Source organism: Cynoglossus semilaevis, chromosome 8, assembly GCF_000523025.1.
Source record: "Cynoglossus semilaevis isolate Cse_v1.0 chromosome 8, Cse_v1.0, whole genome shotgun sequence".
In the NCBI taxonomy this organism is placed as follows: Eukaryota; Metazoa; Chordata; class Actinopteri; order Pleuronectiformes; family Cynoglossidae; genus Cynoglossus; species Cynoglossus semilaevis.
The window spans coordinates 3,238,929-3,252,379 of NC_024314.1; the positions used below are offsets into that span (position 1 = coordinate 3,238,929).

General features: G+C 37.4%; 2 protein-coding genes across 3 annotated transcripts in view; one reads left to right on the forward strand and one right to left on the reverse strand.

The window, feature by feature from the left end:
- Positions 1–12,465, reverse strand: part of LOC103381589 (double C2-like domain-containing protein alpha) — a 36,900-nt gene extending 24,435 nt beyond the window's left edge. The window contains exons 1-3 of one of the 2 annotated variants that reach the window (XM_025057478.1): positions 12,228–12,465; positions 11,526–11,612; positions 11,362–11,433 (exon numbers count right to left, since the gene is read on the reverse strand). The gene's annotated coding sequence lies outside the window, so the exon portion shown is untranslated. Of the gene's footprint in view, positions 1–11,361; positions 11,434–11,525; positions 11,629–12,227 lie in introns of those variants that run through there. The other variant, XM_025057479.1, reaches the window with a different exon arrangement.
- A 691-nt stretch (positions 12,466–13,156) lies between these two features.
- Positions 13,157–13,451, forward strand: part of adprh (ADP-ribosylarginine hydrolase) — a 9,734-nt gene continuing 9,439 nt past the window's right edge. Inside the window, exon 1 of the mRNA XM_025058033.1 lies at positions 13,157–13,371. Within this exon, the coding sequence (XP_024913801.1) occupies positions 13,364–13,371 (8 nt within the window). The 5' untranslated portion in view covers positions 13,157–13,363. The remainder of the gene's footprint in view (positions 13,372–13,451) is intronic.

The window sequence follows — 13,451 nt, forward strand, 5'->3', positions numbered from 1 at the left end:
GTGGGGGGGCAGAGGATGAGGGGCACAGTGGGAGTGAATTTTTTTTTTTAGGTCGGGTTGTGTTCATTGATGCATGTATGTGACATGGCATTTATTAAAGAGAGAGAGAGAGAGAGAAAGAGAGAGAGAGAAAAAGAGAGAGAGAGAAAGAGAGAGAGAGTATGAGTGTGTGTCTGTGAGTGATGAAAAGAGAAGGCAACAAATATGACAAGCGCTGTCTCAGGGATGCACAAAAGGTAAAAATCGTCATGCCTCTACCGTGGCACGTTCCGTTTTCGACATTTGACAGACGTCGACGTTCAAAGCTCGTAACTGTGAAACTGTGAGACAAAACAAGCGCACAAAGAGCGGAAAGTGTCAGACAACAGGAGACAGGGAGACGGCGAGAACACCAATTTGGTCGCCTCCGAAGACGTGCGGGAGAAATAGCACGTTTCCTCGTGTCTGTCAATGACTCAAGAATCATTAGCCTAATTACACGGCAGAAGTTCGACTGAGGAGGCTGTGCCCGAGAGTGCGTGTGCGTGTGTCCGTTAAACACTCAGACACATATATTAGCCGTGAGTTGACATTAATAAAAGACTTTTTTTTAATTTTAATTGTAGTTACACAGAAACATAATGTATTTTTGTTCAGATATACATGCATATATATAAATATATATATATTTCAGATATACATGCATATATATATAAATATATATACATATATATGTATATATATATACACATATATATACATATATACATATATGTATATACACATATATACATACATATATATGTATGTATATATGTGTATATACATATATGTATATGTATATACATACATATATATGTATGTATATATGTGTATATACATCTATGTATATACACATATATATACATATATGTATATATGTATATATATGTGTATATATATATACATATATATGTATATATATACATATATATACATACATACATATATATATATATATATATATACAACTAAGAATTATGCTTTTATATTGCTATAAATTAGTGGCATCGTAAATTAGGAGATGGGAATTGCTGTGGCATTGACAGTGATAGTGATAAATAAAGAGAAGTATAGAGTATACACATATACACACACATACATAAGTATATGCATATATATGATTTTAACTGCTCACGATCAACTCTGCGATATGTAAATCAAACCTCTCTTTCCGGTTTGTCTTCAAAGGCGAGCTGTAAACAGCCGCTGCTCATTCCTTTGCTCTCAAATGCAGATTTCACTCGCTGCACCAAGGACACACTTAACTGTCTATCTTTATAGGAAAGGGTTAGTAGCTGCCTTAAGTAACCCTTTCCCTGGAAGGCAGCCTTGCAGATACGAGCTCTTTTCGCCCGACAGACGCAAGACAAAGTCTCTGCTATTCTCCTCAGAGTAGTAAAATGAAGCCGACAATTACAATGAGTGCAAAAAAAAAAACAAAAAAAAATGACCAATGACCAAATTACCAAAACTGGCCATGTCAGTGTTTCTAAGCACACACAAATGCACATAAAGGCTAGTTGGAAGGGTTGTAGGGTTAGAACGAGTCCAAGGACGCCTGTCTGAAACACCTTCGTGAAGGGTGAAGTTGATATTCACTGTGTAAGACATTAGATGAGTCAGAGGAGGTGGAGTCGTCTAACTTGGTCATTCTTGTCTTTGGGTCTCATTTAAATGTTCCGTCGGATGTTCCGTCCTTTGGAGAAAACTACATTAGCTAAGAGTTGGAGAAAAAAAAACGTTTAACGCTACCAATGACTGGGCAATGTTTCAGGCACTGACCCTCAGTAAAATTTTTCAACAGATTTCATACACGCTCTATTCTGTATGGATTTTTGAAAATATTTAATAAATGTATCACATTGATTATTTATATATTTTTATTTATTAGGAGATTTTTATTTATTATGTCATTAAGTTTTTTGTCTTCCCTAGCTTTACGACGTCCTCGACTTACAGCTTTTCATGGTTACTTCACTACCTCGCATATATTTATTAAGAAAGTCTTGTTCCATTATTTAGATTAACGACGTTAAAATCTTTCTTTTTCTGTTTTTTTGGTTTTTTTTATAGACTGAAAGAATATATTTTCCCAAAAGTCTTACGTTTTTACTTTGTCCAAAAGATACATATATGAAAAAGAAAATGATTCCCAACCATGAGACCAAGCTGACAAATTTTCGATTTCAATAGTTCAACATGAGAAAAAAAAATGAATGGGGGAAAACAATTAATAAAAATTGAACAAAGCCCCCACACTCCAGAATGAGAAAGCAAAAAGAAGGAGGGAGGGAGTAGAGAGAGGAGAGAGAAAAGTGTTTGTGGGGTTAAGAGAGAGTGAGAGTAAACAAGACAAGACTTGAGGCAAAAAAAAAAAATCCCAAATATATTTCCTGTTATTTCATAATTGAAGGAGGAGAAAGAATAAAAACAAAAGCGCAGTGATTTAGCCACAGGCGCATTCTCGTCTGGTCACTGGAGCCTTTTATAAATAAGATGTGTTTGAATCAAATTATCATTGCTCTCTGCAGTTAGGGCTATAATTTTTAAAAGCAAACCCGGAGCTGTAGATTAGGAGAGGCAACAGGTCTGACTAAAACATCCGTGGTCACACATCCGTTTATGGCGGCGGCAAAACGATTTGATGAAAGCAATGAAAAATAAATGAACCTCTCACTTACTTGTCACAAACAAACCGTGTTGCACAGTGTGTTCGTACAAGGATGCTGCGGGGGTTTTCAGTGAATGGACTCGGATGCTGCCGGCAAACAACACGTGACTTGTACAGCAGTTTATGAACTGCATGTACATATATGTACATATATCTCAATATATGTACATATATCTCAATATATGTACATATATCTCAATATATGTACATATATCTCAATATATGTACATATATCTCAATATATGTACATATATTGAGGGCTGGGAACTTGAATGCTCCCAATCCATCCTGAATGTCCTCACATCCCACTGAACAAAGATGGTTAAAGGACGTATGAGGCTGCATTCCTGAGCATGCATAAATGCAATCTATCCCCAGGATGGATTAGAGACCATTATCCCAGGAAACGTCCTCTGACCCTTGCAGTTTCAGAGAACTAAAAAACCTTTTATAGTATGGACACAGTAATGCACACAAATTGTATATACTATATATATATATATATATATATATATATATACCATATATATATATCGCTTTACGACGTCGATCTACGACGTTTCACCGTCACATCACCATCTCTCATAAATTCAGTAAGGCAGCCTTGTTCCACCATTCCGAAATACGGAATTACAATAAATTCCGGATGGAAACTAGTTGGCGAGCAGAGCAGACAAATATGTTGTCACACGGCGCTAAAGCCAGAAGACAGAGAGTGTCGATCCATACATCACGGACCAGCAGTGGACAGCTGTCTGAAAAAAAAGTATTGGTCTGTATATTCAGTTCCTTCTACTTATTCTTCCTTCAGTGCTGAGGCCCATACGTGGGTGACGCTTCTCCACACTATGACCAGTCAGCTGAGCTGAGCCCATGAATATTTCAGCACAATCTCTTCCCAAAGAATATAAAAGCTTAACTTCAGCATTGGGAACTTTTTTTTTTTCCAAAATCATCGCAGTTCTTCTTTTGTAACACTAAAGTTTTACAGTCTTCTTTTTGTGACAGAAACGTGTCACTTTTCAACTTTTAGTACTACTGTCCATCAAGGGACCAGTAGGGTGTCCAATGTGTCCAAGCTCCTTGATAAGGCAGACTCATAGGGGGCAGACCTTAGTTAAGAAAAATTATATTCAATTATGCAAAAATGCAAATAAATGGAGTTCTTTTCAATGTGACAATAATTAACAGTATGACCGTGTTTGCATATTTATCCTCAGTTGTTTTAAATTACAGCAAAGACACAAGTACATCATTTGAACAGATATTTGAAATGACTAAAATGCTTTGGCATTGATGGCACACATCATCAAAACCCTCGCCAAAAGTTTGCAAAACCAAAGCAACTTTGTTTTGCAGACGCTGTAAATGACTATGAATATTTTGTACCGCACGTTGTCAACCAGAGGCATGCCTTTAATACACTCTGACCGTAAAGGAGACTGAAGAGTGAAAAGTAATGAAAAGAAATTGGTGCTGGCCAAATCTTTTTACATCTAACCATTTCCATGACGGAAAGCAAACAAGTTTTTTGTTTTGCAGACAGAGATATCGCAGTGAAGCAGGACATTCATCTCCTAGATATACAAAACAGTAAAGGAGACAGTTGGGAACCTATTGCTGTTGGGAGGTTTCGGTTCATCATAAACTGGAAATATTGTAAACATGAAAGAAACTACTAACATATAAAACAAAAATGTGGTAAAAAAAAAAAACAAATACGAGGAACGAAATGTAGAAACGTTAACGTATGAAACGGCAGAAACGCCATGATCAAAACGAATTATTATTGTTATTATTGTCAATAACACAGTTATTGTGTCGACCTTCATATGACATTAGCAAAAATCAATAGCAAAACAAGAAACATGAAGTTGAATGAATGAATTGAATTTAGCTGGAAACTTCGGAGTAGTGTTAGCCAAAAACCAATGTGAGTTAACCAGAAAACAACTTGGAAGTTAGCTAATTAGCAACGTGAATCGTATAGAAAAACATATGAATGCATTTATGCATTCATATGAGTGTGCACTTCGACAGTCGGTTGGCCTGCAAAAAGACCTGGTCATAGTGACCTGCGACCGTTTAATAACAAGCAACATAGCAAGAATATTGTCAGTATGAAAGACGTCTTATTTGTAATGAATAAAAACCCTTTCTCCATTACATCTGTCTCTGCCTCCTGAAGCATATCTTAGTCAGATTCAATGTCTATAAAAATAAAGCCGGGTAATTTAGAAGAATGACTTAATAACGATCATGGTGAAATGGAGTACACAGAAGAAGGGCCTACGACTACCACTCTAAAACAAGAAAGCTACATTTAACAGACAATACCAGGAGTCCTGCTGGATTTGTTTTTTTTTTAACTCTAAGCCAAGACAAAATTACACAGTAGACTGGACTTCGGAAAAAAACACTTTGGGTGTCACTGTCACCCATTACACACCCAAATGGAACCGTCTCATTGCAGAGGAACAAGCTCGGGGCGCCCACTGATCAGTGTTACCCTATGCGTGGTTATACTACGTTATTTTTTATTGTGTTTACTCCCAGAATCTTAAGGTGGTGGTCTAAGTGGGAAACCTTTAAGTGGTCTATGGGTGCATAGAATTCTGAGCACCATAGAGTTTACTGATGAACACAGTCCATACTGGAACACTATGACAACTTTAGATCGCCATGTTAGGTTAGGGCAATATCCAAAAATAGTTACATTAAGGGCAACTGGATAAAGTAGGGGTTTTTTTTTTAAGACGTTTCTTCAGTTCTGACTATATTCTAAGGTGGGAGAAATGTAAAGTCACCAGGTTGGAGGTGTGAATGGGGAGTGATACCGTAGCTATGGACTTCCTGAAGACTTCGATGTAAAGGTTTCTGTCTTCCTTTACGTGTACTGCACAGTCCAGAAAGGCCAAACATGTCCCCTTCAACAACTTCTCTAGTAAATTCCATGTGTTCGTTGGTTGTATTAATGTGTTTGGTGAAGGATTCTAATTCAACTGTCTTGATTTTAATCCGCGTGTCATCCACGTATCTGTACCAGTGTGACGGTGCAATGCCGCTGTAGGAGGCTAGTGCCTTCTGTTCTACTTCCTCCACGTAGAGGTTGGCCACAATGGGAGATACTGGGGACCCCATGGCACATTGGATGTTAAGCAGAGGTCTTGGAGTGTTCTAATCTGGTCTGGAGTTAAGGTGATTCTGTCAGCTAAAGTTGAGTGTATTTTAGGAAGTCATTTCTGGTCATTTTAATGACATCAGAAGTGGGAAGTCAAGTAAAAAAGTGAAGTGACGTCAAAGGAAATCATTGTCTCATCTGGTTTCACCTTTAACTTTGTTGGCAAAGTCCAGAAAATGTTAGATGTGATGTGTTCCCGACATGTGGTGCTAATACATATACACATCTGATATATATATATATATATATATATAAAAAAAAATATATATATATATATATACACACATACTGTATATATGTGTATGTGTGTTTAAATAAATATGACATGTATTTACATATATATGTGTATGTATGTGTATATATATTTTTTTTTAATTAATCATTTTTTCTATAGAGTAAGGTAGTGCAAGTGACAGATAATTTGACAGATGCCTGTTTAAGGCTACTGTCAAAGAATGCCGTCTGTTGCGAGTGCTGTTTGAGACAAACACACAATGAAAGACAGAGGCAATGTCAAGCAGACTGGTGTGTGTCATGTTCATTTTAAAGCCTATAAACATGAAGGGGAAAAAAAAAATGCTGTTATGTCACAGGGCGCTCTGTTTCAGAGTGTCTGTGACGCAGTGTTAAATTAAATACAAAAGTGAAGAGAGATGAAAACACAGAAGGGCATGAGACTAGAGAAAAGAAAAAAAAAAAGAGGAGGTGAGTTGACAGATGTATCAGGGACTGAGAGTTATTATGATAATTTGACACATTTTTAGATTGCCTTCTTTTCAACGACCAGATGTGAGAGCGGCACGTGAAAGATACCCAGATTAGATGACTCAAATCATCTGGAAAAAAAGCACTGCAGAAGAAAGTGGCATTACGCGCGCTCTGTTGAGATATTGATTTTAAATATCACAGATTAGCCTCCGCTTTCCCTCCCACATGCTCCCTCAAATAATTCCTCTGGGCTATCTCTGAAAAAGAGCAGTTGGTTATAGCATTTCAGAGAATGCTCTGTAGAAATTCAACTTGACAAAAACATGACTGCTAAATCCTCATCCTTTCCTCCCACAATTTTACCTCCATATCTGAGCACCTGGCTATTTAAAACTCCCAATCATATTGTCCTTAAATGTGACACATTTAACAATAAATGTTGGAAGACAGGACAAGAAGAAGTAAAATAGAGGATAGGTATAACTTTTATGTAGCTATGTCTATATATATGTATATGTCTATATATATGTATATGTCTATATATATGTATATGTCTAAATATATATATATATATACTATATATATATACATATATATATATATACTATATATATACTATATATATACTATATATATATACATATATATATATATACTATATATATAGTAGTGACAGAGAGAGGGGGGGAGATATTCGGGGAATGTATACACTCGCCTAAAGGTTTTGCATAGTACGGTATATAATGATTTTTTTTTTTAATTTTGAAGGTAAAAGTAGTTGTTTTAGTACTACTATAAACAACTGAGCAGTTAGCCTATAAACAGTGTGAAGTTAGCGTTTGGATGTTTGTAACTAAAAACCAAAACAAAACTATCTCGGGTTAGCCAAAATTAGTTTGAAATTACCCAAAGACAAATTCAAAGATACCTCGTAAGCAGTGTGAACTTAGCGAAAAAAAACAAGTGTAATGTAATGTAAGACATATATAATAAGTTATAAATTCTGTGTGCATTTTGCCAAACAGGAGTTTGTACTTCACCAGAAACAAGTTTAATAAATTATAAATTCTGTGCGCATTTTGCCAAACGGGAGTTTGTACTTCACCAGAAACAAGTTTGGAATCGGATAAAAACCAGTTTGATGCTAGCCAAAAACCAAAACTAGTACGAAGATACCCCAAAAAAAAAAAAAAAAAATTAACAATAAGCTGTTTTTTCAGCTAGCTAAAATCTTACCAAATAATATTATTTTATTTAACACTCATGCTATTTTATAATGACTGATGAAGTTGAAATAAAATTTCATATAAAATCATTTAGCCTACTTTACCTTTTTACTGTTTTGTGTATAATGGAACATGACCTTGCCACTTGGGGGCATATTCAGTGTACCCCTTGGATTGGTGGCAAACCGGCACTGGTCATGGCACTGACTCCAATAAGGAACTGGCAATTAGTGGGTTAACAAGTCCCTCTTATTATTATTACTTTTTTTTTTTAAATAAATTAATAATAATGCGCCTCTACCACCTTTTGGCAAATCTGTGTAGTCCAAGTCATTAAATCAAAACGGACCTTAGGCAATAACACGGCTCGACTTGACCTTATGTACAGACACACACAAACATACATAAATGGTTTCACTAATTCATACATACGTACATGCGTGCACACACACTGATGCATTTGTAAACACTGTTACTCTCCAACATGTGCAGCCCCGACTGAAATCTGTCAGCCAGTTGCTAGGCAACAATGGAATTGGTAAGTGTAGTATAACACCGGAGTGAGGGTGGAGTGGGGTTACAATGGGTGTGTGGCCAGGAGACCAGGAGCTGAAGGAGCTTGATCATAATCTGCTGGGGGTAAAGAGGATTACAATGGCCACTCCAAATGATAGAGACGTATTAGCTCCTCCTCCTCCACAGGAAGTCAAGTGCTAATTTCCTACCAATTGTGCTTTAAAAGTTAAAAACTGCTTACAAAAAAAAAAACACTGATATGTTTTTGGCCATGCGAATATTTACTTTTTAGCAATTAGCCTCAATTATCCAGCTCTCCAAAATTCCCTGTCGGTTGAAAATTGTCTAGATCAAAATGAAAGTCAAAATCTGAAGCCCAAAGACGGGCAGAGTGGCCAACACCGATTTCTATTAGTATGCAGCAGCTCAGGTAGCCCTCTATCAGGCTAACTGTCAGTGAAACACCGAGTTTTCATTCAGTCAAATGTCCACTGACTGCCACGTTTCATCATCTGTTTATTAGTGTAGCATTAAAATGAGTTAGAAGGTCAAGCAATATTGTCGTTTCTGTTTCATCATCTGTTTATTAGTGTATAGCATTAAAATGAGTTGTTTTATTACCAACCTCTTTAGAAGGTCAAGCAATATTGTCGTTTCCACTTGGATTTCTATTTAAAGTGGTACGGTCAAATAGCCCGAGTATGATTTGACGCCCCCTATTACTCCAATTATAATTGTTTTTCCAGATCGGGTTTATAATGAGGGACTCTGCAGTTCAGATGTGGGGAAACAACGTCTTAGAAGAGGATACTGTGGTAACAGGAAAGAACAACGAAGTATTTTTCTTAACTGTTTGGGTTCAGTTCAAAAGGTCCTGTATTCTGTACACATTAATAAAAGCTGACAAAAATATAAACATTTCTCGTTCTCGTTTTAGTTCATTCGTTTACGTAATTGCCAGAAGTCCACTACCTGCGTGAATGTACTTAAAATGATATTGTGTGATTTCAGCGGTTTAACGAGTTTGGTCAGTCAATTAAAAAGTTCTGACTGCTGTGTTTTATGGATTATAAAACACTGCTCACAAACGCATAAAACACCAATTTGTGCATGGAACTCCGAGAGAAAAATGTCCCTGCTGTTGTTGTTGTCTACGAAAATGAATTACTCGCTCGGACACTCACACACACACACACACACACACCCTCTCATACACATACATACACATACAGTATATATATATAAATGTATCTGCTGTGTCCTGCATTGGGGCCGATAATAAAACGACCGACACCAATGGTGGGCATGGGGTAAACTACAAACTCCCTCCTTCATTTCTGAGAGATAATCTCTGACCGAACCAACCAGCAGCAGTGGTTCTGTTGACTGGAGTTCAACTGAGCCAAAGGGAGCAATTTATACAGCATTATAATCACATGAGCAGAAATGTCTCTGGCTTGATAATTAGTGGTGGGGGTGGATTCTCTGATGCGGTTCGCTTGGTTATGTTGCAGTGAAACAGCATAGGAGAAAAATCGTGGTTATATTTCTGGCTGTCCCTTTACCAACACATGGAGCAACGCATTTATAATTCATAATGTCCATGGGGATGGTTTACTGTCAACACGTCAGTGTCAAATATTGGCTATCTTTTGTAATCCATCCATATCTATTCATTACTAGACAGCAGTCCTCTTCAAAGGGTACAAAAAAAAAATCCTGTGGACTACAAACCGTAGAGTACTTTCTAAAATGTCATCTAAATCAGAATCTAAAGCCAGTCTCTGGATTCACATTTCATCCTCTACTGCGTTGCAGGGCCAGGAGTCGCCACCCAAATCACACTGCACTATACCAAACCCCTGAACCTTCCTGCGGGTGGTGAGTCCACTGGAAGGTACCAACCGCCCTAAGCGGGATTTGATCTTGCCCAGGAGGTGAACCATGGGGTTCCACACCAATGACAGAGACGTTGCCTCTGGGCCAAAGCGCCACCTTGGATTCACATTCAGTTGTAAGTAAAAGAAGTATAAGGTCTAACACAGGCGCGGGCAAACGTTTTGACTGGCAGGCTACAAATGTCCTTAAATTTGACAGGGGGGCCGCGTCAGGGGCAGATAGACGAAGTGTTCATGTGAACTAAGATAAATGACATGTAAAAGTCATGCATAAAGGCTAAAATGCTAAAACGCTTTTATCATTTTCTACGGCATCTATTGGGGAAACGGGGGTATTGCAGGGTTCCTTTACCTTCAGATCTGATCCAGACCTGACTGTTGTTGTTATTTATCATTAATAGGATCTATGTCAGCATATTTAGTATTTTAAATACATATCTATTTAGTTAATCACATCTTATTTCAATTTTTTATTTATATAATATAATATACAAATCTTACTTTTTTCTTCATTCCGTTGTTTTTTTGAAAATACTTAATTAAAAAAAATAGAAAATAAAGATAAAAGAAACCCTATAAAAGGCTCCTGTTGTTTTAACTGTGCTGTTCACTATTTCAGCCCCATACGCTAGCTGTGTAACAGCAGGGCCGTTCTTGCAAACTGAAGATGACGTGATAGTTGATGACATTTAGGTAATCTTTTTTTTTTTCTCGCACTTGTGAGCACATTTAAATTTTAACTTCTGCAGCTGGTCCTCAACATTTGTTTCTGAACGCAGATGAGCACCCGGTATGCAATTGGCTTATTGAGTATTTGAGTGTTTCTCTAAAGATAAAATTTAAATTCAAGTTTTATTCCCGCAGAAAGAAATTGTTCACCTTTTGGTTCTTTTATATAAATAAAGAAGCTATTTCATTTTGGTCCAAGTCTGACAGGTGGAGTTTCACACTTGTCTGACAGGTGGAGTTTCACACTCCAGCTGTCAGACAAGCTCCCTCTTTAGAAAACAGAATTTGGGATCCTCTTATTGATTAAGTGTTGCATACTGGACTTTGTTGCAAGCTGATTCGATTTAAAAGTGAGTCAGTCAAGTTTAGTGTCACGTGAGTGGAGGAGATGCTTTGATCTGGTTACATTACCCAACAGTGAGTTCAATGTCCGGTCACGGGTGGGTTCAAATCTGGTTACCACTGCTCACATTAGACAAAAGGCTGAAACAGAGGGTATTAAGATTGTTTGATTTCGATATGCAATGTGTAAAGGGTGAATAAATAATAATAATAATATTACATTTATCTCCTACCACGTCATTCTTTTCAGGATCACATTCGCATTTATCCTTGTGGTCCAAACAGGGTGTCTATTAAATGTAGTCCTGCATGTTTCTGGACTGCGAAAGAAACGGAGAAACCTGGAGAAAACACAAAACACAAACACCATTAGTCATCACCCGGGATTGAATCCGTAAATTAGAATTTTTTAATTTTCGTAAAGCAAGGACACAATAATCAATCTCCTTTCCCCAGTATCACTGAGTCACCTTTAAAACTTATAGTTCACATAACAGTTAAGGACAGTTGGATAAAGTTTATAAAACTACTAAAACTAAATAACTTGATAAACCGATATGGGGTAATTTTACACTTTTTTTACATGTAAACATTATACATGCAAACATGTATTTTCAACCACATATACAAAAAAAGCCAATAAACATAAACCCTTTTAACCGTATATTGTTACCAAACAAACTCATTTTCACAGGGGGGCCACAAGAAACAATAAAGTTGCCCTTGGAGCAGCAATATAGTTGCCGTTGAAGGGACGGTTGTAACTGTAAGACTGTAAAACTGTATAACATATTAATATATATTTCTGCAATTATTGCTGTTTATCCAAGTTACAAATATTGTACGTTGAAAAAAAATATTGATTTTAATAAACATTAACACTTCAATAATTGAAGTTAAGAAACTAAGCTGCATATAAGGAGACAATTAAAAACCTGTTAAGCTCCTCCGGGCAAAACAAAATGGCGGGCATTTGGGCCGCGGGCCTTTAGCTCGACACATATGCAGTTGATAGACGTTATTAATAACATAACAACTGGTGTAAAAAGAAAATAAAACGTGGGTTATCTTCTTTTTACATCGGCCAATCCCTGAAAAGAAATGTGTGAGCCCCTGGTGAGTGATATTCCGGGAGAACAGCGGCTGTCACCGGGTCACACTGCCCACTAGTGATGTTCGATACCACCAATTTCCTTTCCGATCCGATACCGAGTAAAATTCGGGCTGGTATCGCCGATACCGATATCGATACCAATATTTTATCATTTGTCTTTAGGAATCCAAGGCAGAGTTTTTTATTTATTTATTTATTTAAAACTCTGGAGTGTACCGAGGTAGCTGCCTCATTTACTATACAGTCAACACAACAATAGAAAACCTTGAGAACACAATCATATAAAATATGTCAAAACAATGTTTCAAACTCTGAAAACATGTTATTTGTAAAACAAAAATAAATAAAAAAATAAAATAAATAATCTGAGGAGCCATTTGGGACCCGAAAGAGTCGGATTTTTTCAGTGAACCGAGCCAAAAGAACCGGTTCTCCAAAAAAGAGCCGAAATTCCCATCAATAGTGACTGAGTGAGAGCACGGAGTAGAGCCCCTGTGCTTAAGCATGACGCACACACCCAGGCGGAAGAAGAAGTAGTCCCACCAACCGAGCGTCACTTAGACAACATCTCAATAATTTGGATACTTTTCACCATGTTTCTGTTTAGGATACACCTCATCTCAGAATGCGTAAGTATCAAAAGTATCGATATTTTGATTTCAGAATCGATTTCAGAGCATAAAGATCCAGAATCGGAAGTATCGATATTTCAGGATCGATCCGCAAATCACTACTGCCCACCCCTTTCCTTCCCGCCTCCTGCAGGTTTTTTTTTAGCCTGTTTGTTCGTGTTGCGTTTAAAGACGGACTTGTGTGAGAGTGAGCGCTGCTCTGTACAGGCCTCACTGAACTGAGCCGAGTTGAACAGCAGGAGACAGCAGCTGACTACACAGCCCCGGTGTCAACTTAGCAGTGTGGCCGCCCTTTAAAGCCCACGAGCCGGATCAACAACTTGTGATGGAGCGGTGAGAGTTTTGGTAGCACGGAGGAAAATAGTCCCCACAGTATTGTGTACTTGAATCAATCACGTCCAACCAGTCATCGA